Source organism: Letharia columbiana (assembly GCF_014066305.1).
Source record: "Letharia columbiana isolate WasteWater2 chromosome Unknown xfSc0000026_s0, whole genome shotgun sequence".
In the NCBI taxonomy this organism is placed as follows: domain Eukaryota; kingdom Fungi; phylum Ascomycota; class Lecanoromycetes; order Lecanorales; family Parmeliaceae; genus Letharia; species Letharia columbiana.
Window position 1 is genome coordinate 13,021 of NW_023501158.1, and position 27,509 is coordinate 40,529.

The 27,509-nt window shown below is 38.7% G+C and overlaps 8 protein-coding genes across 8 annotated transcripts; 2 read left to right on the forward strand and 6 right to left on the reverse strand.

Moving 5' to 3' along the window:
- Window positions 1-52: 52 nt before the first annotated feature.
- On the reverse strand, window positions 53-449 carry HO173_013063 (uncharacterized protein; the record flags this gene model as incomplete). Its single annotated transcript, XM_037314892.1, has 2 exons — window positions 53-193; window positions 426-449. The coding sequence occupies 2 exons, from the start codon at window positions 447-449 to the stop codon at window positions 53-55; spliced, it is 165 nt and encodes a 54-aa protein (XP_037158212.1).
- Window positions 450-459: 10 nt separating this feature from the next.
- HO173_013064 (uncharacterized protein) lies at window positions 460-844 on the reverse strand (the record flags this gene model as incomplete). The annotated part of the gene is made up of 2 exons (XM_037314893.1): window positions 460-598; window positions 654-844. The coding sequence occupies 2 exons, from the start codon at window positions 842-844 to the stop codon at window positions 460-462; spliced, it is 330 nt and encodes a 109-aa protein (XP_037158213.1).
- Window positions 845-1,183: 339 nt separating this feature from the next.
- Window positions 1,184-1,481, reverse strand: HO173_013065 (uncharacterized protein; the record flags this gene model as incomplete). The annotated part of the gene is made up of 2 exons (XM_037314894.1): window positions 1,184-1,230; window positions 1,280-1,481. The coding sequence occupies 2 exons, from the start codon at window positions 1,479-1,481 to the stop codon at window positions 1,184-1,186; spliced, it is 249 nt and encodes an 82-aa protein (XP_037158214.1).
- An 89-nt stretch (window positions 1,482-1,570) lies between these two features.
- HO173_013066 (uncharacterized protein) lies at window positions 1,571-2,101 on the reverse strand (the record flags this gene model as incomplete). Its single annotated transcript, XM_037314895.1, has 4 exons — window positions 1,571-1,651; window positions 1,709-1,797; window positions 1,850-1,886; window positions 1,949-2,101. The coding sequence occupies 4 exons, from the start codon at window positions 2,099-2,101 to the stop codon at window positions 1,571-1,573; spliced, it is 360 nt and encodes a 119-aa protein (XP_037158215.1).
- Window positions 2,102-3,313: 1,212 nt separating this feature from the next.
- Window positions 3,314-8,097, forward strand: HO173_013067 (uncharacterized protein; the record flags this gene model as incomplete). Its single annotated transcript, XM_037314896.1, has 3 exons — window positions 3,314-3,410; window positions 3,835-4,193; window positions 7,870-8,097. The coding sequence occupies 3 exons, from the start codon at window positions 3,314-3,316 to the stop codon at window positions 8,095-8,097; spliced, it is 684 nt and encodes a 227-aa protein (XP_037158216.1).
- Window positions 8,098-8,583: 486 nt separating this feature from the next.
- HO173_013068 (uncharacterized protein) lies at window positions 8,584-9,939 on the reverse strand (the record flags this gene model as incomplete). The annotated part of the gene is made up of 2 exons (XM_037314897.1): window positions 8,584-9,586; window positions 9,641-9,939. The coding sequence occupies 2 exons, from the start codon at window positions 9,937-9,939 to the stop codon at window positions 8,584-8,586; spliced, it is 1,302 nt and encodes a 433-aa protein (XP_037158217.1).
- A 10,094-nt stretch (window positions 9,940-20,033) lies between these two features.
- HO173_013069 (uncharacterized protein) lies at window positions 20,034-20,677 on the reverse strand (the record flags this gene model as incomplete). Its single annotated transcript, XM_037314898.1, has 2 exons — window positions 20,034-20,412; window positions 20,598-20,677. The coding sequence occupies 2 exons, from the start codon at window positions 20,675-20,677 to the stop codon at window positions 20,034-20,036; spliced, it is 459 nt and encodes a 152-aa protein (XP_037158218.1).
- Window positions 20,678-24,825: 4,148 nt separating this feature from the next.
- HO173_013070 (uncharacterized protein) lies at window positions 24,826-25,115 on the forward strand (the record flags this gene model as incomplete). The annotated part of the gene is made up of 2 exons (XM_037314899.1): window positions 24,826-24,836; window positions 24,890-25,115. 2 exons carry the CDS (start codon window positions 24,826-24,828, stop codon window positions 25,113-25,115), a joined length of 237 nt encoding a protein of 78 aa, XP_037158219.1.
- Between the last annotated feature and the right edge of the window lie 2,394 nt (window positions 25,116-27,509).

The following is a 27,509-nucleotide window of genomic DNA, read 5'->3' on the forward strand; positions in this document are numbered from 1 at the left end:
CACATGCACCTACCCGTTTGAGGCCTGGTCTAAATGATAACAGGGCCGAGGGTCAGAAGTTACGCTTGGACTTTCCGATGACGTGGTGGCACCACCGTACCAGGTTTGTAAATAGTGTTGTATATGCGGCATGCGAGGAAAGAAGAGCGTACTCGTCATCCTCCCAGTCAACGTGTCCATCCCAATCATACGCCTGTGCAGAATATTCATGTCAGCATTGACCGTTGGACAAATTGAGCTGGGTTACATGTTATGTAAATCTAGCAAACAAGGTGTGCCGTTTATGAGGTGTGCATTAGCTTTGTAGGTAATGGAGAGCAGCATGAACTCCCAAGTTTCTGCGTATCTGAGATTCCCTCGACTCACAAAAACCTCGTCGCGCATCTCCAAATGCATCAAGCCTGCCAAGATGCGAGTTATCTTACCTTGTAGCCCATTCCCACAAGCATATCGCGGCTATCAAACCATCTCGTCCCCTCTCGTGCCTCTCCGAGTCTTACGCCTACTGTTTAGTAGAATCGGAAAGTCGGGCAAGTCATCGAACGTTTCTGCATCATACACCGTAACAGTATCTTTCGCCAGTGTCTCAGCAGCGGTACTAGCGATTTCATTAGTATCTTAGATTTCCTGCCAGAAGCTTTGGAGGATTTTACAAGTTGCTGTCTGATTTGATGATCTGGGAACATTCTTGGCAAAGTCCTTTCGTAGATGGTTTGGAGGAGGCGTCATCGGCTTTTTCGTTCGTCTCGGTTGACTTGCGCAAACCTAGGTCAGAGGTGGAGATAAGGCTGCGAATATTGCGGACAATGCTCTCTACTGAGATGTCTCGAAAGATTGGGCGCATTGTGGGGAGGCAAGCACCAACTACCCCAAGAGAGGATTCAACCATCGGCCAGTAGAGTGTTGGAGTCAAGATATCTACTCTGGTTAGCGAGAAGCCGAACCAATGACCTTATCATTTTCATACAAGTTACGTCATTATTTTGAGATTGCGTCTCTATGGGACGCAAGTCGATTAGCCTGGTATTTGCAGTCTCGCTAGGGAACGATATAGCAACATACCAGCAACAACGTCATAAAAGACGACGAGCTTCGCGACGGAGGCAGCAACAACACTTGGGTTATCAGTAAGTTGTTTCATTTCTAGCACGGCATCGCTTACAGTGTGCCTAACAGAAAGATGCTACAGACTGCAACTTTTCGGGACGTCGGCATCTGAAGCCTCCAGACCTGGCAAACCTTTAGCGATTAGAAGAAGGGAGGACCGGGATGAGCGTACGCATGGAATAGGTAAGCAGAGAATCATTACTGTTGAGCTTGTTAGAATCCTGCGTGGCTCTAGCAGCAGTTGGACGGTTACCATCAGTGATCACATCGGACCACGCCTGCGCCAGGAACATCTCATTGGTTGAAATTGGAAAACATTGGAGTAGGTTGGTAAAGAAGAAAGCTACAGTCCAAACAGTGACGAGAACAACCATAGTCCGAATTGCGTATAGCACGCGACCATTGGTGAAGATCCTAAAAAGGGTGCTTCAGCACTGTCAGACTGGCACTAGAGGGGAAAGTCTTACCGCCTGTAGAAGAAAAGCACAGCTAATTTTGTGAAGCCGAAGGTCAACGTTTGCGTCAATTGCGACGCATAGGCAATCTACCTCTCTCTGAGACACTCTTTCTTTCCAAGATTGGGGATACATCATCGCCGCACCTGCTGGAAGATCTGAGTGCGTCGGGTGAATATAGGCATGCCATGTGCGTCTATCCTTGTATGCCTTCCTAGATCTCCAAATGCGGCTCCTTGACATGACAAATCAGCAATTTCCTAAATAAAATTAGACGAACCTCTTACCAACGAACATGCAAAGTCCTGTACCGAGCGTGAAAATCTATCGACGCGTCCTCAGTGTCTGGCTTCCAGTAACTAGCGGAAGGAAGGGACGTGACAAACCAACGCCAATACTATCATATAATCATCCATCTCTATCCTGACACTCTTCAAGAGGCGTCTGGCATAAAAGCGCAAGATAGCAGCTACAATGGCCCGGACTGACAATACTGCCGCGAGGGTGTACATCTTGCCAGGTGTCTCCAAACTGGCCATGGTGAGGTGCTGAGGCGATGTGATACCCTGAACAATGGCATCGACCAACGCTCAACAGTCTAGCTAGCAAAGAGAGCGGTTTTCAGGTCTTTCAAAGAAGAGACAAATAGAGACTCAACAGTACGCTGTACTTTAACGTCGATTTTGCTCGAGAATTCTGTCGAATTGGATGGAATCATTTTATACACGAAGCACTTGCACTGTACACTATTTCGCCAGCTTGATACAGCTACTATCAACTCTCATCTCACATTGTGCCATGCTCGGCCATGTCCCTTCTGTTAACAAGTTAGACTCGATAGCTTCAAGCAAGTTGAGGGGCGCAGTGAAATTAAACAAACAATCCATTAGCCGGAGCCATTGAAGCTGAACCTTAACGCTCAATTCCCAAAGACGTCTCCCCAGGCTCGGTGCTTTTTGAAGAGAAGTGCTGACTCGGGTATTGGCTTTGCTTTGCCTCACTTGAGCTTCGCCTCTCCTTCCTCCACTCTATTTTTTAGCCAACCACACAGCGTGCTAGTACCCCTGTTGAGCTAACGAGATATATTGCTCTCGTTCATTGCTTCTGGTATAACAGAGTATGGCATCAATGATGGAAGACGGAGGAAGCAACTGACTGAAAAACTTGGAGGATTTGCCGCTAACCTAGGATGAGCTTATCAGATTAAATTGAACCAATCAGACGTTTGCGCCAAGAGATCATGCCACTGCGGCCTTGACGGCGAAACAAGATATTAGTGGATTCTGTGCCCCCACTTCCTCGTCACTACAACACCCTTTATCAAGGAAGACGCCTTGTACACTCCAAGGTCACCCTCTTCTATTTCGATATGGCTTGTCGATCAGGAAACTATACTCCTGCGCCTCCATCATTTTGACCATCGACTTCATCAGCGACTGTAGTGCTCGAACTACATATCAATCCAGTTGGCGCATGACCAAGACTCATGTCAAGACTCAATATCTTTGTTGGATCAAATGACCAACGTCTCACAGCCGTGAATGCTCGATGGTTACACCGACGCTTGTGGAAGACTCGGACAAAGGACGTAAAATGATCCATGCAACAAAGGACCGGACAACAGAGTGCTAGTATCATCAACTTCTCAAATGCCGAGATAACAAGAAGACGAATCAACCCTTTCAGCCCCAGACCCTTCCACTATTCTCCAGCTGTCAAATTTCTGAATCTCAAGAATCAATTGGGTGACCATGACCGCAGCAGCCGCCGTGCTGCCAGCGCTGCCGCAAAGTTGGGGGCCAGACCGGTTCCGTCAGCCTCAACAAGATGGAAATCTTGCACTATCAGGTACACTACGATTTGCAGGTTGTGGCAATGATGTTGGTTGAAACATACCAGTTACAAGGCTACTGCACGGCGATTACTTATACATTGTGACAAATGGGTTGGTGGGGCTTCGCAACAGAGCTGCTTTCGGCACTATTGTGGCCACAGCCACGCCTTAATCTCTTCACATACATTATAACAAGGCTAAGGTTAAAGACTCCAAAATCTGGTCTTTCTCAACATCCATTCAACCTCAGCCTTGTGAGCCAATATTCTGTAGTCCTTAACACTTGTTCAACCTCAATTTTATTCAACACAACATGCATCTAGCCAGCATTCTCTTTACACTCCTGTTCGCTTCTTCGGTTTGCGCTCTCCCTCTTGGCCTTCGTGAGACACACATCACTAAAAATTGCTCTGTCATCACTAACAAATATCGCGACAGGCAAATTGGTTCGCGCCTGGGACGACCGCGACCTCAACCTTCCTGTTGTCCATCTCGACACTCCAGAACCCATTACCGAACCCTTAGATCTCTCCGACGGCTTGGGTTTCTCATGGGCCGACGAATGGCGGGGTGGTAAACGCAGCCTCGATGAAGGAAACGGCAACCCTAATCGCGACGCGCCGCGTAAGCGTGACCTCTTCGGTGGCATTGACCCCGGCTTGCTGGAGGCCCAGGACCCAACACCGTCCAAATCGGAGGGCGTTTCGGAAGACTTGATCTTCCAAGACGCGCCGCAGCGTAAGCGTGATGGGACACTACAAGAAGCTCTCGACGACATCATCCGTCCAGGCGAAGTCGTTGATGATTCTCCACCAGATCCGATTTCCCCAAGACCACGACAAGGCTGGATTTTTTTCAGTGCACCGGATAAGCGTTATGAAGCTTCTGAAGAGTTTTTACCCAAGGGATCAACAACGAAGAAATCATTGTTGTCTATTAAGGATGCACCGATCAAACCTTCTTGACCATGGTGAAGGACGCAATGAGAGGTATTGTGCCATGAGAGATATGGAGTGCGTCCCGAAGATCAGATAGTGTGTCTGTGCATAGTTCCGTCATTTCAACGCGATCTTGAGACAACGAGTATGTGTTTCTCAAACAGCCACGCCTACTTACTTCGAAAGATTGTCGCAGTCCTGTCTTGTTCTCTCCGCCCTCACCAAAGGGGCTTAGTCCGGTATCTCGTACGGCGCGCATATTTCACCTTTACAAGATACAGCAATGATGACCGGCACGGTTCGGAGAGCAAGCAGAGACCACCATCGCAGCCAATCTAGAGATTCCTACTGTTACACCAGATCTTCTATCTTGCCAGGACTATTCAAGCCTTGAAGACGCATATCATTGCGAAGATTCAACCTGATGCCATCTTCCCTGACCACGTGCCTGGATGTCAAATGAAGTGAATAGCCACATCTGGAGCCTTGGTGGTCGCATGAGCCGCATGCCTGACTGAATTGAGCTTGTTCGACTGCATTCCAGGCCTAAGCTTTCGACGATGTCTGTTTGCTAGAACCTAGGTAACGGAATACGAGGCACCCACTGAGCTCATTTTCTTGGTCTTTAATGCCTCCTCCTCTTCCCATCCACCATACTCTCCACCCTACAACAAATATGATTGGTCACCACTCCGCCCTCCCCTGGTCAAGCGTGTGCTTAGACGAGTAAGTTGGCTACCTCAACACTCTCATAATTTATGCGCAAACCCTTTTCCGTCCTCGTCATTCTCTATCTCTCGTTCGCGGGCGTTGTTAAACACAATCTGTGGCGACAAACCAGCACTCTCGACACGATGCATACAATTACGAGTCAAATGCATTTCAATCCCGCATCTGCAGTGGGGAGCAGATTCTTCGAGAGCGCGAGGACAAGGCCACAGTAGAAGTGACCACCTGCGGGCCTTCCACCACTGGGTGTTGCCGTTTCGCTAGCCCTCATGTGAATCTTGGGGTTTGGTGAGCACAGCCGTCTACGATGACCCGTGTAAATGTGTACGCCGTGTGTCCGAAGTCGAGACTAGATGACTTTATCGCAAAAAAGAGTGTCGTCAGGTCTTGAGACTTGGCACGCTAAGCCCAATCCGGCGACTACCCAGGTAAGGTAAAGACCAGCTCAAATCAGCCTTTGAAAATCCCCGAAATGCGTCTTTCAAACCTTACCACTCTCCTAGTCCCAATCCTCCTCTCCTCCGTCCTCGCAGCTCCCACCCCTGTGAGACACGACAACGTCAATGGCGGGGCATTGGCGGCTCGATCTCTCGACACCGGCACCCGTAATAAGGATTACAATCCTGGGCTTGAGGAGGCTAAGATGTTAGCTGTGAAAACCCCCGGTTTGGTGGCTCCGGTTCAAATGCGTACTAGGCAGGCGGGCGCCCCGGAGGCAGAGGATGTTGAGAATTTGGAAGCCTAATGGGTAAGTGCGGTGGCCGCAGGGAAGGATCCCGAGATGGAGGTGTCGGGTCGATGAGTGATATTTTCAAGAGTCAGGAGGCAGGATGGAGGGGAATGCTGAATGCTATGGATTAGCTCAATGGATCAGACGCTTCGGCATATCTCAGTGCTTCTTAAGACAGTCCACGTCCCAGAATGCATGCATGTTTGTGGCTGATTCTTTTTTGTAAAGTACGCATGATCACTGGCAATACACTAGGCATACACATTTCCGTCTGTGCCAGGTTCAAATTCCAATGGCGCTCTCACAAACCCTAATTGACTCCCCATGGCAGCTGTCACCGCTGCGAAATAGCAGCTACAGCCCCCAGCTCTTCGATCCCTGCGCACAATGATTGGGGGCTCGTGAAACGGGCCCGTATCGGCATTGAACCCCAGACCGCGGTCCAGCAGAGGTCAAGAGTACAAGTTTCTATCCGAGACATGCTTACTTAAAAGCTAGGGGTCCAACATAGGCAGCCTCCAGACTCAGTGTTGATATTACAGCGCGCCTGAGGACGAAAGCGCACACTGGCGTGGCACATTGATTTCCACGTCGCTCAGAGTCCCACTGCTCCCTTTTCTTGGTCGGCAAGCCTCTGCAGACCTTGCCAAAACGTCGGACGTGGATGCAGCGTTCCTGCCGAAAATCTTAGCCAACCTCTGTCTGCTGTGACTCCAGGGTACTCGCTGGGAAGTGTCAACTGAACGCGCTGATTTGCATCCACCGAATTATCTAAACCACTTAATGGACGACTCGCGCGGAAACCGCCTTCTTGATGTGATGCTTCCCCTGAACCTTGCAGGAAAATGATGCAATGCTACGCGGCATGCAAGGCCCACACAAGAATTTTCGCTGGTCACTGGCGCAATATAATAGCCTTGAAATGACAGCGTTTCAAATGGATATCTGAGCTGCAAAACTTTAGATCTTCTTGAAAAGAATGCTTCCGGGACCAAAGGTTCTCTTGTCGATGTTCTCGTTGTTGAGTTGCGAAGAGTTGAAAGAAAGGCCTTTTTGAAGTTCGATCGGAAACCCCTGGATTCTGGATCCGCCAGTGAATGGGATCTTATCCGTCTTTTTGGAAGACCAAGTATGTTCCAAAGAATCAAAATCACTGGCACGGGGTTCTTTCTTGACCAATACCAAAGGACACGTGCTCAAGGAACAGACCACAGGGTGGGATGATTGGACGAATCATTAGCCAAGCCCGCCCTCCATTAACTAAAAGGCACCCACGAACATTTTGAGATGTGGATGTACCTGCGCGAATTAGCAGCACACCCTTTCTCCTTAGCATCCTGCCTGAAGTTTTAAGGAAATCCCGGCCCCCATTCCCATGAACTTCTTCTCACGGCGCATCATGTCGTATGCGCCCAGGAGCAGTCCGGCGTAATTCCATCGCCACGCTCATGTACAGAGCGCCTTAGGGATAAATCTAGGTAGCAGTATCATGCTCATTCCGTCGTCTTTCAATAAATGTAACACTGCACAGCTTCTCCGTGCCGAGGCTTCTAAACACCGCCCCGAGTCGACTCCCGCCCAAATGATCGCAACACTATGTTAGATCGATCCTGCACGTGCGTCGCAGGACACTAGTCGCACCCTCCTCTCTGCGACCCTTTCTATCAGGCACGCTGTAACCCTCTCTCGCGGAGGAGCGAAAGAGCCGAATTTAGACTTCGTGGAATAGGGGCTCGAGTTTCATATCGAACCATCTATCCCCCAGGGCCCTTTCTGAACAGACAAGAGAACACAAAAAGAAGATCTTGCATTCCCGTAATGAACTAAGAGACCTTCCGATTACGATATCATATACGAGGACCATGAAACCAGCATCCTCGCCGCCTTATCTATCTTGCTCAGCCTCGCCAGCGCCTACTCCGGCGACAAGACCTACTACAAGACAGATTTCCTCCTCCCCAACACACATTCCCCCTCCTACCCGATTTCATACCTACCACGCCCAGGTCTCGGATCCTATGGCTACACACCTCGAGACAACGATTCGATCGTCGCCCTCTCCGTCTCACGAGGAAGAACCCGCCGAATCCCAATGACAACCCTCTCCGCGGCACCACGATCAGCAACCACAACGCGGCCACGGGCGGCACAACGCAAGATACGATTGTCGATACGTGCCAGGGATGCACGGATAAGGACGGTCATATGAGTCCAAACGTGTTCAAGGCCGTGGATCCGAATGGGATGGGCAACGGGAGGACCATGGCCGATCAGGGAGGGAGCGCGGTGGGCGGGAAAGAGTAGGGATTTGGGGGCGTGAAGGTGCGGTCATTAGTGTGGGGTAGGGGGCGGATGATCTTCAATGGCGTATGAAGGACGGCCCAATGCGCTGGACGTCTGGATACGTGTGCGTTGGCTTCGCCGGCGAAACTTTGTTTGAGGAACATGGAAAGGCAGCCTGATCGGTTTTCAACTCTGTATGGATGGTTGGAGGATAGAGTCTTCCAAGAATAGATCGAAAATAAAGAATCACACCCATGAGTTCGAGATTCTTCGCTGCGGACCTTATCAATCTGAAAAATGACTGCCTGGTGTTTTCTTTCTGACTCCCTACTACCAGTTTTTTCCCTCTGGCAAAATACATTGCCCTCGTTCAGGCGCACCTCCCCGCAAGGTAACATTGAGGCTCACAGCGCTCCAAAAAAATTCTGTCATCCCAGTCGTCAAGGTACCTGAATTACGTTCCCGAAGCAAATCATACATCAAGACCAAAGAAACAGGCCTTCCTCGTCAACCGCCCCAATTCCTCTCCTTCGCCGCCTCCAAATCATCCACATTCAAAGCACCCTCCCCCTCTCTCATCAAAACATCCCAAACATGATCACGTCTCCCCACCGGCCAAGCCGGCGTATCCCAATACCTAGCCTTGAGGCCTCTCTCCTGGGCACCCTTGATCTGTCCCCTGATAGTCAGCACCTGCTGTGGCGTGAGGATGCCATGCCACAAGTTTCCCAACTCTTTCTGAAACGACACGGACGCGTAGTATGAGTTTTCGCGGGTGTATTTCTCGCTCATGAGAAGTTGATCGTATTTGTTTATGGATGTGGGATCGTCCCCCCAGAGCTCGTCCAGCGGAGCGTCGTAGAAGATGTCCCGGTATGTGGTGTTGGCGACGAGGAGGTTGAATGGGGTGTTGCCTGTGCCTACGACTGTGATCAGGCCTGGCACCACGGCTGAGCCGTTGAAGTGGGTCAGCCAGCCACGGGAGCGGAAAGGGTCGAGGTGCTCGAGCACGGCGAGGAAAGTTGAGGCGCCATCGGTTTTCATGTCGATCAAGAGGATGAGGGGAGTGTTCGGGCTGGTCTCGAAGACTCCGTTGAGGGCTGTTGTGCTGGACAATGTTCCGTTTGTAGTGGTGACTTGGTTGGGTGCGTTTTGGTTCGAGAGGATTGAGACTATAGGGTCGATGTAAAGCGATTCCAGTGTTCGTTCCTTGGTTAAGGATTTCTGGGAGTGGCCAACGAAGAGGTCATTGCCAAACAGCCAGACGTCGGCTTCGACGCTGGTGCAGCCTGCGGCTAGAGCATCGTAGAGCGGCACATGGCGCCAGTAGTCGTTGTGTGAGTGGCACGGGATAGGTTCGATATCACGGCTGAAGTCTGCAGGCAGTGTCTTTACAAGTTGTGTGGGGTAGTTGGATAATCCCCATGAGGCAATGGTCTTTTGGATATCACTCTGAGGGATAAGCCTCCGGAGGTGGATGATGTAGTATATCAATAGAGAAGCTAGGACACTGGACATGAACATCAGCAGAGCGCCGTCCACGTCAGGTGCAAAGACTACTAACATGACTGCAACGGATGCTATGATTGCGAATAACAGCAGTTTCGGTATTGGCCGCTGTTGCTTTCCCTTCCACCTCTGAAAGGCGGAGGTTGTCCTACTTGGTCGCGATCCCTTGGCTGCCGGCGGGACAACAGCTGTCAACCATCGCAATTTTGGGTGTGACTTTTTAACAAATCCTTCTTCGAGGTTGTCGACTGATGTTTCGCTATCACTGGACACTGCTGAAACTCGATCTGGGCTATTTGCGCGCAATTTCCGAGGTTGCACAGATGGTAAGGATACGGGCCGGTTAATCGCCATTGCGAATTGAACGAAAATGATAGAAGACAATTAGAGAAAGGGTATGAACGTGGGCCTTCTACCTGGAGGGATTAAAAGAAGAAGAAGAGCGAGGCGCAAAGGAGCTTGAAACTAGAATGCGGTCTAGTCAAGAGGGACGAGCGCATCAGGCATCCTTTGTTCACTGGAAAAAGAAAGACAAGTGACCGGTGCCCCTTTCGATACGAGGGGTCCGCCGTTTATGACACAAATCGCAGGCTACCCTTTTATGTATAGTCCATCGCTAAAACATCATGAAACCTCTTCAGATGAGGCTGTCTTCATCCTTGCGCGGTCCTGCAAAACAATATGCGCAAAACATACAGTGGCGCAGTCACATCCAGAGGCGCGCAAATCGAGTACTGAACGTTTCAGCATGTAGCATTGAGAACATGATATTTGTTTGTAGTCATGTCTTTCGTTCTTTCGTTCGGTCACTGAGCTGGATGTGCGTTAATTTAAGTTTGGGCTATGTCGCAATATCAGCCACTCGGCGGAAAGCGAGGGGCCAGGCCATCGTTGTTGTTATTCAAAGGGCTGCCAGGCTCAATGAGGGAGAGTATAGTGATGATCATGGCAGACACCCTTTCGCTTAGTTCGTAAGGAAGGAAGTATAGGGGCTGCTAGTGGGTGTGGGACGAATAGGCAGCAGTTCTTGCAGACCTGCGGTGAAGGCTGTAAGACAATGCATCAAGCTAAGTCATCTGCGCAGCTGAACACGGAGATATGGTAAGAAAGACTGTATGCTGTTTCGGCCGAAGATTAGTGAATGCAACATTCCCTCAACGCTGGTTAAACGATGTTGCCAAACGTCTATTTCAAGCATTGCGGGCAGGATTCGGGGTTTTGTGCATATTCCGCCTCGCTGTGCCAGTCTTTCAACGGAGTGTTTTTTAATATTAACGAAGTAATATTTAATTAAAGATTTTAAAGTTATCTATCTTAATTATAACCTACTTCTTAATTAGTAATAATAACTTTATAATAATTATAAAAGCTTTATACTTATAGACTTTAATATTAATATATATTACTATCTATCGCTTAAGTTTAAAATTAAGTAATCTTAAATTAGAGATATTAGATTAATTAAGAATAAAGAAGCTCGCTTAGCTACTAATATATAAATATCTTATTTAATACTTATATTCACTCTATAGTAGCTAGATCTACTTATTATAATAAATATAACTTATAGATAAAGCTATATATATATATAGACTATAGAGTATACGTTAATATAGATAGATATATTAAGAGGCTAAATTTCTATTCGTAATTTATATAGTAAAGTAGTCTTCGAAATAATAATTAGCTTATATAGTCTAGTAATTAAGAATATTACTTATAAAAAACCCGGCTATTAAATCGCATATATATTTATATTTTATAATATATATATATTAGAATAGTCGTAGAAAAATAGCTTTATAATCTAGAATATATTATATAATTAATATAGTTCTTTAGAATAAAGCCTATATTTTTTTTTATAGAAGTTTTTTAGCTATAGCTAAATTTAAACTATAGGCCTCTAAGAGTAGTAGCTCGACATCGAGTTATAGATATTAGAGTATCGCTATAGTAATGTAAGTATTATAAGTAAGTACTATAAGTAAGTACTATAAGTAAGTATTATAAGTATAATATAATAATTATATAAGTAAGTACTATAAGTAAGTATTATAAGTAAATACTATAAATAAGTACTATAAGTAAGTATTATAAGTAAGTAAGTATTATAAGTACTATAAGTATTATAAGTACTATAAGTAAGTAAGTATTATAAGTAAGTAAGTATTATAAGTAAGTAAGTACTATAAGTAAGTAAGTACTATAAGTATTATAAGTAAGTAAGTATTATAAGTAAGTAAGTACTATAAGTAACTAAATATATAAATAGTATAATTTCTTTATAATTATCTAGTATACTCGTCTCTTAATTATTTAGAACGTTATAAAGATAATAGATACTTTAAATATTACTCTTTCGAGCGCTTTAAAGTTCGTTATAAGATTAGTTATATAATTATAAAGTAATTTAATAATATATATTTTTATTATATAGAGAAGAAGAAGTTCTTATATCGACAGCGACGATAGTAATATTATACTTTTTAGATTCGCTATAATTCTTTCTTCGAGTATATTATCGAAGCGTTAAGGGGCTTTAATTTAAAGAAGAATTATTATTAAATAAGAAAGTAGTAGTTAAAGAGATATTTTACTCTAAAATAATAGAAATAATTATTCTAATTTTAATATTTTATAATTTTTATAAGATAGAAAGTATTAAAATAATGCGATTTAATTAATCGAGGCCTTTCGAATCGCTTTCAAACCGTAGCTACTAAACTTTAAATTAATAATAAATAATTATTAATAATTTTCTTTATAGAATATTAAATAGTCGATATCGATTAAGACTATTAACGGCGATAGCGAGATCGAACGATAACGCGATACTATCTCGAAAGATCTTTATAAATAAAATTATAAGAGGAGCGTACTCGATAAGTTTTATATAAAGTAATTATTAAATAATAAGAGTCTAAGTAATCGATTTTTAAATATTAAAAAGTAAGGTATAGACGTAATTTCTAAACTTCGAATAAATTTAATTCGTTTAAAAATACGTTATTCGAGGTTTTCTAAGGTTATCTATTAATTTACTAAGAAAATAGAGGCCTTATTTATTATAAGAGTAATATACTTTAATAAGTCTCTTTTAATATACTCCTATACTTATACTTTATAAGTCTCTTTTAATATATACTTAATAATATATTAGTAATATCGAAATTATTAACTTATTATAAAGCTTCTAATCGTAAGTAAAAGAGAAGTAGAAGATCTCTCGAGAAGGGAATTAAGCGAGATAGAAGATTAAACTATTAAGAGCTATATATATATACTTCGAAAATTATAATATCGCCTTTATATATCGATATATCGATTACGTAGTTAGTCTATATTAATAGATTAATCTAGAGCTAAATTGATAGCGTAGAATTACGTCTACGAGTCTTTCTAGATAATAGCTTAGTCTACTTTTTAGATAACTATTTATAAATAATAGAGGTCGTTCGCTTACGGCTATTCTTCGTGCTAGTCTTCTACTACTTATTTTCCTACTCTTTTAAAACGCTCTCTTCTTTCTTATATACTTCTTATTAATCGATTTAAGTAATAACGATCTCGATAGAAGAAAGACTATCGTCTATAATAAGATCTTAAATTTATTAGATTTAATATAAGAATTCTTAAGAAATAGAACGAGTTACTTATAAAATCGAAATTATCGCCTCGTAGTATATTCTATATACCCTTATTCTTATTCTTATCTATACTCTTATTAAGAATATCTTTTAACTTCGCTTATTCTTCTTCTTCTTCTTTTTATTTAATAAAGTCTTCTTCTTCTTTAATAAAGTTATTATAAGAAATCTCCTTTAAGGTATACTTAAAGTTATTCTTATCATTATTCGAGATTATAATAATCTTATACTTGTCGAGTTCGTCTAGCTTAAGTTATAGACTTAGCGATATATAAAATAATTAATATTAAGACTTTATTTTAGAGTTAGAATTAATCTTATTTTCTTCTTTAATCTTCTATTCTTTCTATTTAGATTTCGTCTTAATTCTAATAAATTTCCTCTCTTTCTTAACTTTTAATTAACTTTTACGAGAAAATATAAGCTTTAACTTTCTAGATTTTATATTATCTTCTAATTTTTTTTTAAATAATAATATATAAATAGCGTCTAGAATTAAGAAAGTTTATACTATATTATTTCTTTTAAAGTCTTTAATAATTAGATTATTTTAGATATTAGCTATATCGCTAGATATAAAAATAAATATAAAAAGAGTTTTAACTTTAGATTTACTTATAAAAAGAATCGTCGAACTTTAGATAATTTATTTATCGATATATTAAATTCTATTAATAAGATCTAATTATCTTATTTCGCTTATAAGAAGTTTATCGATAAAGTCTTATAGCTCGTAATTCTTTTAAAGTACTCGTTATTTTACTACGATATTAATTATCTCTATTATAGATATTAATATATATTAATTAAAAAGAATAATCGACTTATCGATCTAAAAGAATCTCGCTTTTAAATACTCTTTTATATTAAATATAGAAGAAGCTCGTTTATCGTATTAATATATATATATATCTATTATAAAATAATATATAGGCTTATATATATTATTAGATTCTAGGCTAATAAGATAAAATCTAATATTAAATCGAGATAGCGCTATTATTACTAGAAAATAAGGGTGTATAGCGAGAATACTAGCGTCGGTATAAGAAAGAGATCTATCTACTTTTTAAGTCTTAAAAATAAATCGCTAACGAAAGTACTCGCTAATAAAGACTTCGGTCTTATTCTTATTATATAGATTTAACTTATATCTAATAGAAGTAATTCTTTAAATAATTACTATAGATATAATCCTTTAAAATTATAAGATATAAAATCTATTTATTAAGTTAATATCGAGCTAAATTAATAAAACTCTTTCTTATAAAGTAAATCGAGTATTTGAAGCTTAAGATATATTAATAATTAATTAAGAGAGAATATAAGTAATAAGTATTAAGCTACTTAAGAATTCATTTACTCGTTTTAATAGATAATTATATTTATTATAAGTAATATTTAAAGATAGATAATTATAATTAATATTAGAAATCTTATATTATCGTTAAGACGCTTTATCTATATAATCTACGTTAGTTATATAAAATATCTAATAAGAGATAAGTAAAAAAGAAGATCTCGAAGTTATAGAAAGAGCTTTAAGTCTTTAAAAGCTTTCTAAATAAATTCGCCTTAAATAATAAACTTACTTTTATAAATATAAGATTTAATATTACGATAAAAAGTCTATATCTTCTTAATAGGCGAATTTAATAATAAAATTAAGATTTAAAAGATATATTTAAAAGCTAATACGTTAATTAATATAAAGATTAATATAAATATAATAAAGTAAGTAAAAATAAACGAAGCTAGATCTTATTTAAGAATAGAATAATCTTTAATTTATTTTATAGACGCTAAGTAGTCTTAAAGAAGACTATAAGTCTTATAACGATATTAAACGAATTTAGAAGAATAATAAAGGCTTTAAATAGCTCGAATTCATTCTCGCTAGACGTCTTAATAGTATAACTATTAAATTAATATAGCTATTAATATAGTAGTTATTAATAAAAAATCTTTTCTCTATTAGCTTTATTACTATTAAAAATACGTCTACTATACTTAAATATTTATTATAAAATATAATTTAACTAATATTCGAATATAGCTATTATCGAGATTATTCTTTTATTATTTATCTATCCGTATTTTATTAAGCCGCCTTTCTTTTATTATATCTTCTTTTAGTTAATTATCGACTTTCTTCTCTTTCTCTTTAATTCTAATAGAATTCGCTATAAATAGTATAAGCTAATAAGACGTAAAGCTATATTACGTCTTTATATTACTCTTTATCTTATTATTATACTATATCTCTATAAATAAGTCTTACGCGCTAAGATCTATTAGTAAGATATATAACGACGTATTTCTAATATAGTTTAGCCGTTCGATATGATTATAGAGCGCTATATTTAATATTTAATTTTTTTTTTATAATCTTATATCTGAAGGTTCTATCGAATTTTCGAAAGGTATAAGATATTTATTCTTACTATTCGGCTTATAATAAATATCGCTATTATAATTTTAAGCTTTTAAGTATTAGATAATTACTTATAGCTATTCTTTCTTTTATAATTATAATATATTCGTTATATATTATTATAGACTTATTTTAATTATTAAAGAAATAGATTAATTATTAAGAACTAGCTTTCGTCTTTATAAAGATTAAATATATTTAAAGTCTTAGCTTATCTTTTTAATAATAATCTTTCTTATATTATAATAGAGCTCTTTAAGATAATCTTAACGCTATTTAAATTATAAGAATTAATTATAATAAAAAGAAGTTATAATTAAATAAGTATCTTTAGAGATATCGAGTATTACTCGAGCTTCGAAGCGATAATATCTAAATATATTAACGATTAATTAAAATTCGATATTTATATTTAATTATTACTCTTTTTCTATAAAAGAAGACTTATAATTAGACTTTAGAATATATTCTATTATATATACGCTTTATATCTAAATATTTTATTATTATAATAGAATATTATAAATATAAAAAGAAATTAATAATATCTCGATCTCGAAAGACTATAAAATAAATATATAAATTAGAAATAATTATTATAAGAGCTATACTTACTTAAATCCCTTTATTTTTTTTTCTAAAATAAAACTATTAGATATTATCTATAAATTTATATAATTTTAAGAATTATTTATTAAAAAATATAATATCTAGAATAATACGTAGTATTTAATATCTAGAATTAGAGTTAGAGTTATAGATTAATATTACTTAATATCTCAACGTTAAGATTATTATAACTCTTAAATCTCTTTATTATATTATATTAAAAAAAGACTTACGAGTAATTTAAAATATACTTTAAAGATTAATTAAATTACTTTAATATAATATTTAATTAATATAAAGATAATATAATTAATAATAATAATCTACGAGCTAATAGCGAATATTTCCGCTATTAAAAAGTTTAATATTATTAATAATATATTAAGACTACGCTTATAATACTACTTTTCTCTTTAAAATATCGACTTTCTTAGCGATATAGATCGATATAAGTTCTTCTTCTTATTAGTAATATTAAGATCGCTATAAATATATATCTACGAAAAATTTAATAAAATCTTAAGACTTTTAAATTTTAATAGCTTTAAGAGCGCTTATCTCTAGCGGCGATAGCGATAATTATACGCTTCCCGGTATATCTAATAGATATCTTATTAATAGTATATCGTAGTAGTATTCGAGACTTTAATTTTAAAGAAAATATATAAAGAAGTAATTAAATAATAATTAAATAAGTATTTTACTATAGAATAATTATTAAATATTATATTTTTAGATAAAGAAGATAAGTTAAAATAAAGGCTTCTAATTAATTAGATATTATCGAATTACTTTTAAATTATATACGCTAAGACTTAAATTAATATTAAATAGCTTTCTTAATAAAATATTAAATTTATAAAATTATATTAAGATTTTAAATAATAATAGCGAGGTCTAAGATAATATAATATAGTTTTAAAAGTAGTTATCGAGTGTATAAGTAAGGGTTATATATTCGATGAATTCTATAAGACGTTATTATTAAGTATTAAGTCGCTAAGTAATCGAGTTATAAATATAGAAAAATAAGATTTTACTATATATTTAGAAGACTTTAAATAAATTTAATTCATTTAAAAACGTAAAGTTTAAGATTTATTGTATTATATACTAGTTTAACTATTCTAGCTAAATATATATAACTTAGTAAATACTTATATTAAATAATATATATACTTATTAATCTTATTTCTCTATTATATCTTCGCTATCGATATAAGAAGATAAATATAATAATTAATAACCTTCGAACTTATTATTAGATATATTATTATTTACTATATCGACGTCGTAAGATAAAAGTTTAATATTAAAATATCTCGTTAATTTAGTTATCTCCTTCTCTTTCTACTTTATAATCTCTTATACTTAAATATTTATTATATTCTAATATATAACTTAATAATAAATATCTTAAGATCTTAATAAAATAGTAAGAGTAAAGTTAAAGTTTTCGATTATAAGTATATACTAATAAATCTACTCGCGTAGAGTATTATAAATCGTATTATATTAAGAGCTTTTATTCTTATTAATATTTAACGCGTTTAGAGTATACGAATTATAATTTATATTAATAATCTTCTAATTATAAAACTTTATTATAGTTAATATTAAATATTTATCGAGATTATAGAATAGTTACTTTAATATATATATATATATATATTAGTTAGATTATTTATCTTTCTCTTTAATCTTAAACTCTTTTAAATTAATATATAGATTTTATAACTAGTCGATTATAATATAATCACCTTTCTATCTATAAATCTTATAACTATTTTAGATATCTCGTTATTTAAATATCTCTTTACGAATAATAGATATATAGATAGCTAATAGCGCGATTTTAGAAGTCTTATTATATTTATTAAAAGAGTTATTAATACTTATTCTATCGAAGAATCTAATTTAGCGATTAACTACTCTATTATAAAGCTATATTTATTATAACTTAATTCATTAATTAATAATACTCTTATTATATATTTAATAATCTCGAAATAAAGACGTTTCGTTTTTTAAATCTAATACTATACGTAGATATTAATATATATTAACTATAATTATAATCTTAATTCCTCGATTTAAATATATAAACTTCGATATTATTTTAGCGATATTAATAGTATAGAGGTATTATATAATAATATTAATAGCGATATAAGCTAAGATTTTAATATAGATTTAAATAATAAAGTGTAAGTAGATATTAATATAGGCGTAGATCTAAATATTATAATCGTTAAGCTTTAAATAGCTATTAATAAATTAGACGAAATTAGACTCTAATAGCCTTTATTTTCTTTAATAGCGATTCGCCTATTTATCTTATTAAGTAATTCTCTTAAGATCTATTTTCTTTAAAGTTACCGCGATACGATTTCTATTAATAAGATCTTTTCGATTCTAATATATATATATATATATTAATTTAATATCGAAGTTCGTAGTTATCGAGTTTTTTATAATAGCTCTAAGCTTCTCTTATAGCTCTCGATTCTAAATTACTAGATTACTTAGCTTACGCTTATACTTTATATTATAAATAATTTAAAAGCTTTTTAACTATTATTTTATAATAATAAATTCTTTTTTATATAGATTATATAGAATCTATATATCTAATATTATTTCTTTATAGAAGAGAGCTATAAAAAAAACAAACACGCGTCTCAAAATTCATGTTCCTCCAAGGCTTCGTACTCAATTCGTACTATGGTGTCATGGTTGGCAGGTCGCACGTCCACCAAAACGAAGAAGACCCGGTATGGCGTCTCAAAAACTCAGAAGCCACACCATAGGAGCTTTCAAAGGTGCAAGCCGAGAGACCTAGACTAGTCCTTGACGCAAATAGAGCCCGTTTCATGCCGTCGCCCTTCGAATCTGCTTTAAGTACGGAAAACTAGACACACAGACGGTTCCGAACCAGCTACCTCCGGTTTACAACAAGCGAACCACTACACAACTCGGCAACAAAACGAGCCTCTATGACTTCGTGTAAGCCGAGAATGTTGCAAAAGGTAGCGTTCTCGTCCTGAAAGCCCACCTGAACCCGGATCACACGTCTGGGATGGTTGGTGGCGAAGCCTCCATCCTGACCGACGGCAAGCTCGTGCATTCCTGGGACACGACACGGCTCATTTGGCGCGCCGCTGGCGATACCACGCGCCCAGAAGACATCAGAGTCATCCCAGCCTGGCTCCGCATGGCTATAGCACTTGTGACGGAGTGGATGTTCTGGATTGGCACGTCCGGTCGAAGACAACCCCTCATTTTCAACAAACAAATCATGTCGCACGTATATTAGACCCAGCCATTCAACATTGATAAGACTGAAGAGAGGCTGGGTAATCATCCCGTGCCGGACTGGAAGGATGGCATAAAGCGCTCGGTGGAATGGGAGATTGAGACAAGGAAGAGCGATGGGAAGTCTGTGTAGAAATAAGGGCCAAGAATCTCGACTTACCGCGACCTTGTTTAATAAATCGAAGCCCTAGCCCGTGGGTGTACTTCGCATCTGTAGGAGATTGTACATGAGCACATAGGAACCAATTATATTCATTCTGTTTTGCGCGTGTTTCGGCCGTATCAAGGAACGATCCCAGGCTTTCCTTCCCTCCATCTTCTCGACCCAACTCCCACACAGCACCACCACTGGAGTCGGCAACGGCCTTTCGAACTTCACCGTCAATTCAGCAGTAGCGCAACCAGCAGCCCATTGCACAAACACCGGCGTTCCCAGCGTCTCATCTAGCAACGTAGCCATGAGACCTCCGTGTGCAAAATCTCTGCAAGATAACATTTAATCGGCGCATCGATATTGAGGTAGTCAATCGTGGCCTGAGCAGTTCTTTCACATACTTAAGCCCGCCGCTTACGCCTTCGCCGAGCGAAAAGAGCATTCGGCACTCCCCGGGGCCTTTCTGCGCTTCGACAGGCCGAGGGTCTTCGCTCCACCTGTCTGGAGGTATGAAGCCCCTGTAGAAGCATTGGGATGCTCGGATCGTAGCATCGGTCCATTGGGTTTGGGAGAAGAAAGTGCGACGATCAGTTTCCGGGTTGTTCTCGCTGCGAGATCGGTTGCCGATTGGGGTGAATGTTGGGTCGTCAAGAAGGGTTTGGTACCTTGAAATTTATTCGGAACATCAGTCCGTATCCGTTCCGTGAACGTAGAGATGGCTGACTGTCATGTTTACAGGGACGAGCTCCGGACGAGGTGAGTGAGATTTTTGACTCTTTTATCAAGGCAGCTCGCAGTGTAATTTTCCATACTCATCAAGAAGGGGTCATAAAGAGAAGCAGATTCTTACCAGTGTAGTGGAGTAAAATCGATGAGGTCTTCGGGGCAAATGATGGAAAAGTCGAATTTGGTGACATGCTTGGAGTCCATGATGCGCCAACGCAGCAGACGTTGGCTACGTGAGCGTCGAGAGTTCACAGGCGAAATAGGGAGATTATGAACCTTGGTACGGGGGAGCCGGTTTCTCGCGGGTCAGCTCAGAAAATTGCAGCTAGTCCAAGAGAGTTAGCACGTCCAAGGACTGGCAAGCACTAGCGACCACCATTGCTCGTGTTTGATTGGCAGAACCAAAGCCATGAACATGGTCTGCGACTACTCGCTCTTTCGCTCAGCACAGTATGGCTTTTGCCGGTACTCCGAGGATAGTAAGCCAGTGCCGAGTTGCCGGTCAACATATCTCAGACTTGCTTTGTGGAGAAGGTTCGTAGGTGGTAAGGCACATAGGAATCAGCAGCGCCTGTGCGGACTTCATCCAACATGTGAATTATTATAGGAGATGCTAGCGAGATTTGAATACTACAGCCATGGGCTTTAATAAACTGAGGTAGATGATAGAAGTAATTTGCTGGCTCTTGAATAAAAGTCGGTGTGCTCCTGGAAGTTTGGCAGAAAGCCTGGGCCAATATTGTTGCCAAGTCCCAGGAAACCCCTCGGCACTGAGGGTTCCAGTGCGACGGTGGATTGCTCGGTAGCATTATCGATGTTGGAATCAAAGCGCACGTAATGAATGAAACCATGCGCGCGCTCAGTAGCTGTAGCCTTTTTCAGGCTATCAAACCCTGCACAGTCGGTGTAAGCCCTTGCCTTCGCTGCAATAAGATGAACACAGATTACGGATCATAAGAAACAGACATGGGAAAAGGCGGAGGTTCGTTATGGGATCTAGAAACAGAAACATGCGAGTAGCTTTGCAGGGATAAGTATAAACCGGATTGAGTGGGACTATAATATGACTTGCTGGTCAGTGTCCTTGATAACAAGCTGTTTGTCGCAGTCTCTACAGGCTTCAACGGTTGACGTAAGGAGTGAGTCTAGCTCCTGGCGGTGCGGCGGTAGACTCGATAGCATTGATTGCCTTTAGACAACTTATAAGCAGCCTAATACAACAAAAAGCACAACGTCATCTTCCACCTCCGACGACCTAATCGGAACAACATCACTGACTTTGCCACATCCCGTGTATGACTGCTGTAACTCAGCGTCATCCCGTGTTTTTTGCTCGGCGATGCGCTTAGGAATGCGACCACTGAATTGGTAGACGTATGCTTTTTAAATGCCAGTTGCAAGCGGGAGTCAAGAATAAGACAGGTGGTTGATAGAATACGGCGCTCTTTGGCGCTCTGGCAGAATCAACCAACTTCTTTCTGATGCCAGTCGCCGATTTCTGTCTTTCCAGAAGTGTCATCTTGAAATCGTTTGAATTGGCAGTCTCATTGTACGTTACTGTCAGCGTCTTCGAGGTAAGACACCACGGCTTCGACGGTATTTTGAATTCCAGTCCGCTTTGAGCATCCTGTGTACTCTAGAGACGCCCGAATCTCCAATCCACTAATTGCCCGTGATACCAAGATGGACAATCTTCAAAGCAGAGAGTTTGATGAGGACCGACTTGGCGAGAACGGTACCACCCAAAAGCCCACGTGTCGAGTCTCCAGTGACAGTGCATGTCGACATCTAAATGTAAGATTCTCGTCTCACGAGGCTGCACTGCATTGCGGAATTCCATGAATTTGATGGAAGCCAAGGAGTGCGTGAGGGACCATAAGGTGCTGCCCCAAAGCGCGGGGTTTACTTCGTTGTACGCCTGGCAGCAAACGCGTAGAAGATCCGGGTTCGTCCTATTGTTGTCGAGTCGTTCGAGATCTAGAGGCTTGCCAACGTTTCATCATGCATTGTGTAGGGTTTATCCAGCCAGTATTCATGGCAGGCATAACAATCCGCGTCACCATTTCGGCAAAGCTGTATAACCCTTTGGAATGTGATGGGAATATTTGTTATTAGAAGAAGAATAGTGGCTGTGAAGCCTAATAAAAAGTATTTGGTTAGCCCTAACACAAGGCTGGGAGGATATTCCAACATATCCATTGGGGCGTCCTTGTCTGCAGGCATCATGTCGCAGTCCTAGGTTTCAAGTAAGTTGCATGCAGCCTCGTCGGAGATCTTTGTCTCGCAAATAATGTGAGTAAATTTTGCTCTGAATGAGAGGACTGCCCTTGCATATCTTCACCTTTCCTCGTCCCATCCATGAATGAGTGCGAGTTTGATGTGGCCTAGTCGGTCACCGAGAAGATGGTGACCTACCATTTTTTGCAATTCGGGCGGGAGATGCAGGAATGGTGTTTCTGTATCTTGTTTGAGAGTGCATAGGTCAACATTCATTATGTAAGGAAGCTATCAAGTCTCCGACGACTTACATGGCTTTGGTCCGCTTTTTTTTCGTTGCGCAATTAGCAAACAGCCTGGATTCTTTTTCATTTGCTTTCTCTTTTCCTCTCGAACATCATGAACGGGTAATGATCAATATTGTTTACACATGGAATGAGGGAAGGATAGGCTTGGACAGAAGATGCTGTTTGCATGGAGGTCTCCCTGGTCCTTGTAGGGCGAGTCATTCACAATAGATGAATTCCATAGTGAGGAAGAACTTAGATAGCTACACAATTCAAGCCATATACTATACTTCCCAGTTGCCCTTACCTTGACACTCTTACAAATTCTATTATATGTACGTACGACGCGACGCGTAGTGCCAAGAGCCCACGGCAGGGGTTCAAGAACGGGTTACAGCTCGGCAGGGGTGAGTAGATCGCCCGTATAAGTATAGGGTTCCCCCCTGGGCCCCGTTCCCCCCTCTAAAGTATCGATGTCGTTTTCGACTCGGCCCCATATTTCGGGTTGAACGGATACGTTTAGCATATACTACTATAAGTCTATCCAGGCACGCGGGTGCCAGAAATATCCGTATACCTACAAATTGAAAAGTCGATTATAATTTCACAACTAAGGACCCTAGCTGAAGGTTCTTGCGATATAATTTAAAGATCTTATCAGTATAAATAGATCGCTCCGTAAAAGTTTATCCTCCAAGAGAATAATCGTCGAGATATCTTAGCTGACACGATGGAGAGACTTCTTGGCGTATACGGATATTTCTGGCACCCGCGTGCCGGGTTACAGCTCTGTAGGGGTGAAAAAAGTTCGGCAGGGGTGAAGATTCGGCATAGAATATGCTCGCTTCACCCCCGCCGAACTTTTTTCCACCCTGCCCAACTGTAACCCGGGCTCGGGGCGATCACACCAACCCTCGAACAACTGTTTGGTCACCATCCACAGATGATGTTGAGCAGCCACAAACATATGCGCATATCGCTGAACAACTTGACAGGTGTAAGAAGCTTACTAGCAGTTGTAGACAGCTGTCGAACCGTAACTATCGTCGTTCGGTGGTGTTGCTCTCAGGGCTGAAGTCGGCAATGAAAGGTAAAAACCAGCGACTCAAAATGCAGGCTAGACAGTACAAGTGATAAAGAAGAAATTTCTGATACTCGCTACACTCACCTTATTATTCTCTGCGAATCCCTTATACCCAACTTAGCTTGATGTGGACAATGCCAAGATCTAAATGTCGGAAATTCGTCCTCGCATACTCGCAATCTCCTGCCATCCATCTCAATTCTAGAATGATCAATTCCAAGAGCAGCTGCAATCGATTACACCTTCGACATCGGCAATGATTCACGAGTTGCCGCCTATCATGGAAATACCACCTGTTACTTCGCCATCGCAATGGACGGTCTAACACTCTTCTTTTACGCAGTGGATATGGCTCAGGTACCTCTTGTTCAAGCGAAGTTCGAGAAGCGACTCTCCGGCTTTCCGAGTTCTCGGAGATCCTCCTGTGTACGCTGCCAATCGAACAGCTCTACCAAGGCAAAAATACCAAATTCCGCTTATGACTTTCACAAACTTCTAGTTACAAGAGGTATCGGCTTCTCCTCTCGAGGGCACATTTACGTGGTAGCATTGTACATTGCGGTCGACATGATTATTCTTTCACGGTTCTATACTGAATGTTGACGAGTAATCTCGCCCGAAGACTGGGATGGTATAAATCTGGAATATAATCGACGTATCTTACCGAAACAGGGCCACAATGAATATCGATTTCGTTCTCCTCCTCGCTATTCTAGCAGGCTACACCTACGAATGCATCGACATCAACCCTCATACAATTAGGCATGCATGCACTGTAAGCCCCTTTTCTCTTTTTTACCACTCCGCGTCACATACTAACCATCACAGTATCTTCCTCGCCGCCCAGGACATGGAACCACTCCAATACAATCTCTATGCCCACTTGCAACGGTTTGGAATCATTGCCGCGATACTGATGCCCATCGTAGCCATCACACCTCTCAGCATCCGACGTCGCAACTACGAAACATGGTACATGGTCCGAATCATTGCCGCGGTGTCGATACTCACAAAAGCGTACCGATACTGGCTGACGTTACATGCTCACGCGTAACGCCACAATAATAGCCATTGGCGCCCCATTCCTGCTCCTGAACAAAATCCTAAGATGGGCGCGGTACGCATGATATAGTCGCGGCTCGTATGCGACCATGGCACCACTCGCGATTTTAGGGGTGAGTATTGAGCTTACCAGATCTACCACGCGGGGCGTGAAAAGGGGTTATCCTGGGCGCAGTGCATGGTCGGTTGTACTGATGGCTGTAAAGGAAGGTGTGTGCAGGAGCGCAGTAAAGATATCATGGAGCTATACAGGAACACTAGATTGTTGAGCGGCAGGGTGTTGAAAAATGTATCCGGTAGCTTGAGTTGTGGCCGATAGACCGAAAGACATCTCGTATTCCTAACTCATTTAGCGAACGGGAGCGAGCTAAGTGTGTGGCACGATTACGAGACCGGAAAGGCGAAGCGACTGGACCCTATTCCTGATTGTTGACTTCTGTTTTCCAGGAACCATAGAATACCGATACTCAGAACTGGACCGCAAGGTCTAGTGATGAATGTTTGCCTCTACCCCATAGTCTGTATAGATGATCTCCGAAGAGGCTGACTCGGCATAGTATCCTCTACCTCACTGATGGTGCTACGGCCCAACACGAGATTTCTATTCCGTCTTCGTTGGTACTCAAGAATAAGCTTAATTGAAGCGGTAAGGAGCCCTAGGCGCCGGTGTTTCAGACCGCTAATCGGAGAGTCGCGCGTTGGTCCTGATTTTGCTGCTTACGGCCTCTGTAGTCATGATTAGAAATATTTAGAATATCTTAGTCCTATTCATATTCTAAATATGAATATGAATATTATATTCTGAATATATTTATGTTCTAAATATATTTAGATTTTTTTTAGATTTTTTTCTAAAAGTCGCTTATATAGTTAATATATATTATCTTTAGAAAAAGTTAAAAGAAAATCGAGTAGTAAATAAATGATATAATTATAAAAAACTTAGTAATTATATATTTCTATATATATTAGCTAATTTAACTAAGAGAATAGTAATTTTTATATTAAAAAAGTAAGAAAGTAATTAAAATCTCGAATATAATAATATAATTCTTTATCTAAAATACGATTTATAGTAAAATTTAGTAATAAAAAAATAGAGAAAATTTAATTTTTAATACTATATAATGTAATAATTCTCTATATTTTCTTTCTTTCTAAATAATTTTTAGCTAAGATTTAAAGACTTAATTTTTACTTTATTTTTTACTTATATATATAACTAAATTCTAAAGTTAAGATATATATTATTTTTATTAATAAAATAAACTTCTTTAAGTATAATATCGAATTCTAATTATCTTTATTAGAAAATTAAGAATATTTCTTTTAAGAGATTTTTTTTATATAAAAATTTCTTTTATATTAAAAGAAAAATACTCGTTATATAATTATATTATCTTAATAATTATTATCTCTATAGTTATTATCTTTATAATTATTATATTTATTTATTTATTTAATAGAAAAAAAATTTAATATATAGAAGCAAAGATCGATATTAAAAAAAGAAGAAAATTAAAATAAAATTCTATAGTAACTATTTCTTTTACTATTAAAATATTTATCTTATTATTTCTAATATAAATAAAGCTAAAAAGATATCTAATCTAAATAAGATATAATATCTTATTTAAAAGATATATTTTTCTATTTTTCTATTAATTACTATCTTATTAACTTCTTTAAAAGAAATAGTTTTTAAAACTTTTAATTCTTCGTAAGTTACTCTTAAGATCTTTACTTAATATAGTCGATTAATAAAAAGATTATCTTAAGATATTTTATATAAGAACTTTAACGAGTTAGATTTTAAGAAAAATGTATAATTTTTTTCTTAAAAATAATATTACTTTTTAAGCCTTACGTTTAAAATTCTTAAAAGAAATAATTCGCTATTATCGAAAGTAACTTTTAATTTTTTTATATAATTATAAGTTTAGGTCTATAAATAAGATTTATAGAAAGTAATTTATTTTTAAATCTAATTTCGAGATTAAATTCGATTCTCGAACTTCGAAGAGTAAAAATATTATATTTACTTAAAATTATAGAATTAAATTTTTAAATTTTTAAATTATTAGAAAGCGTAGATTAAGTTCTATATTTTAAATAAAGTAATAAAATTTTAATAGAAAAAAGAGAAGTTATATTAATAATAGATTTCTAGAAAGTTAATAAACTTTAAATTAATTTAAATCTAATTAATAAGAAGTTAATTTTAACTTCTATTATAGTCTTATTATTTTAATTACTATTATTATTATTATTATTATAATTTATAAAATATTTATTAGTTTTACGATTTTACGATTTTTTAATAAGAGAGATTAATGAATTCGAATCGAGGACGAAGCGAAATAGTTTCGAAATTTATTAAAATTAT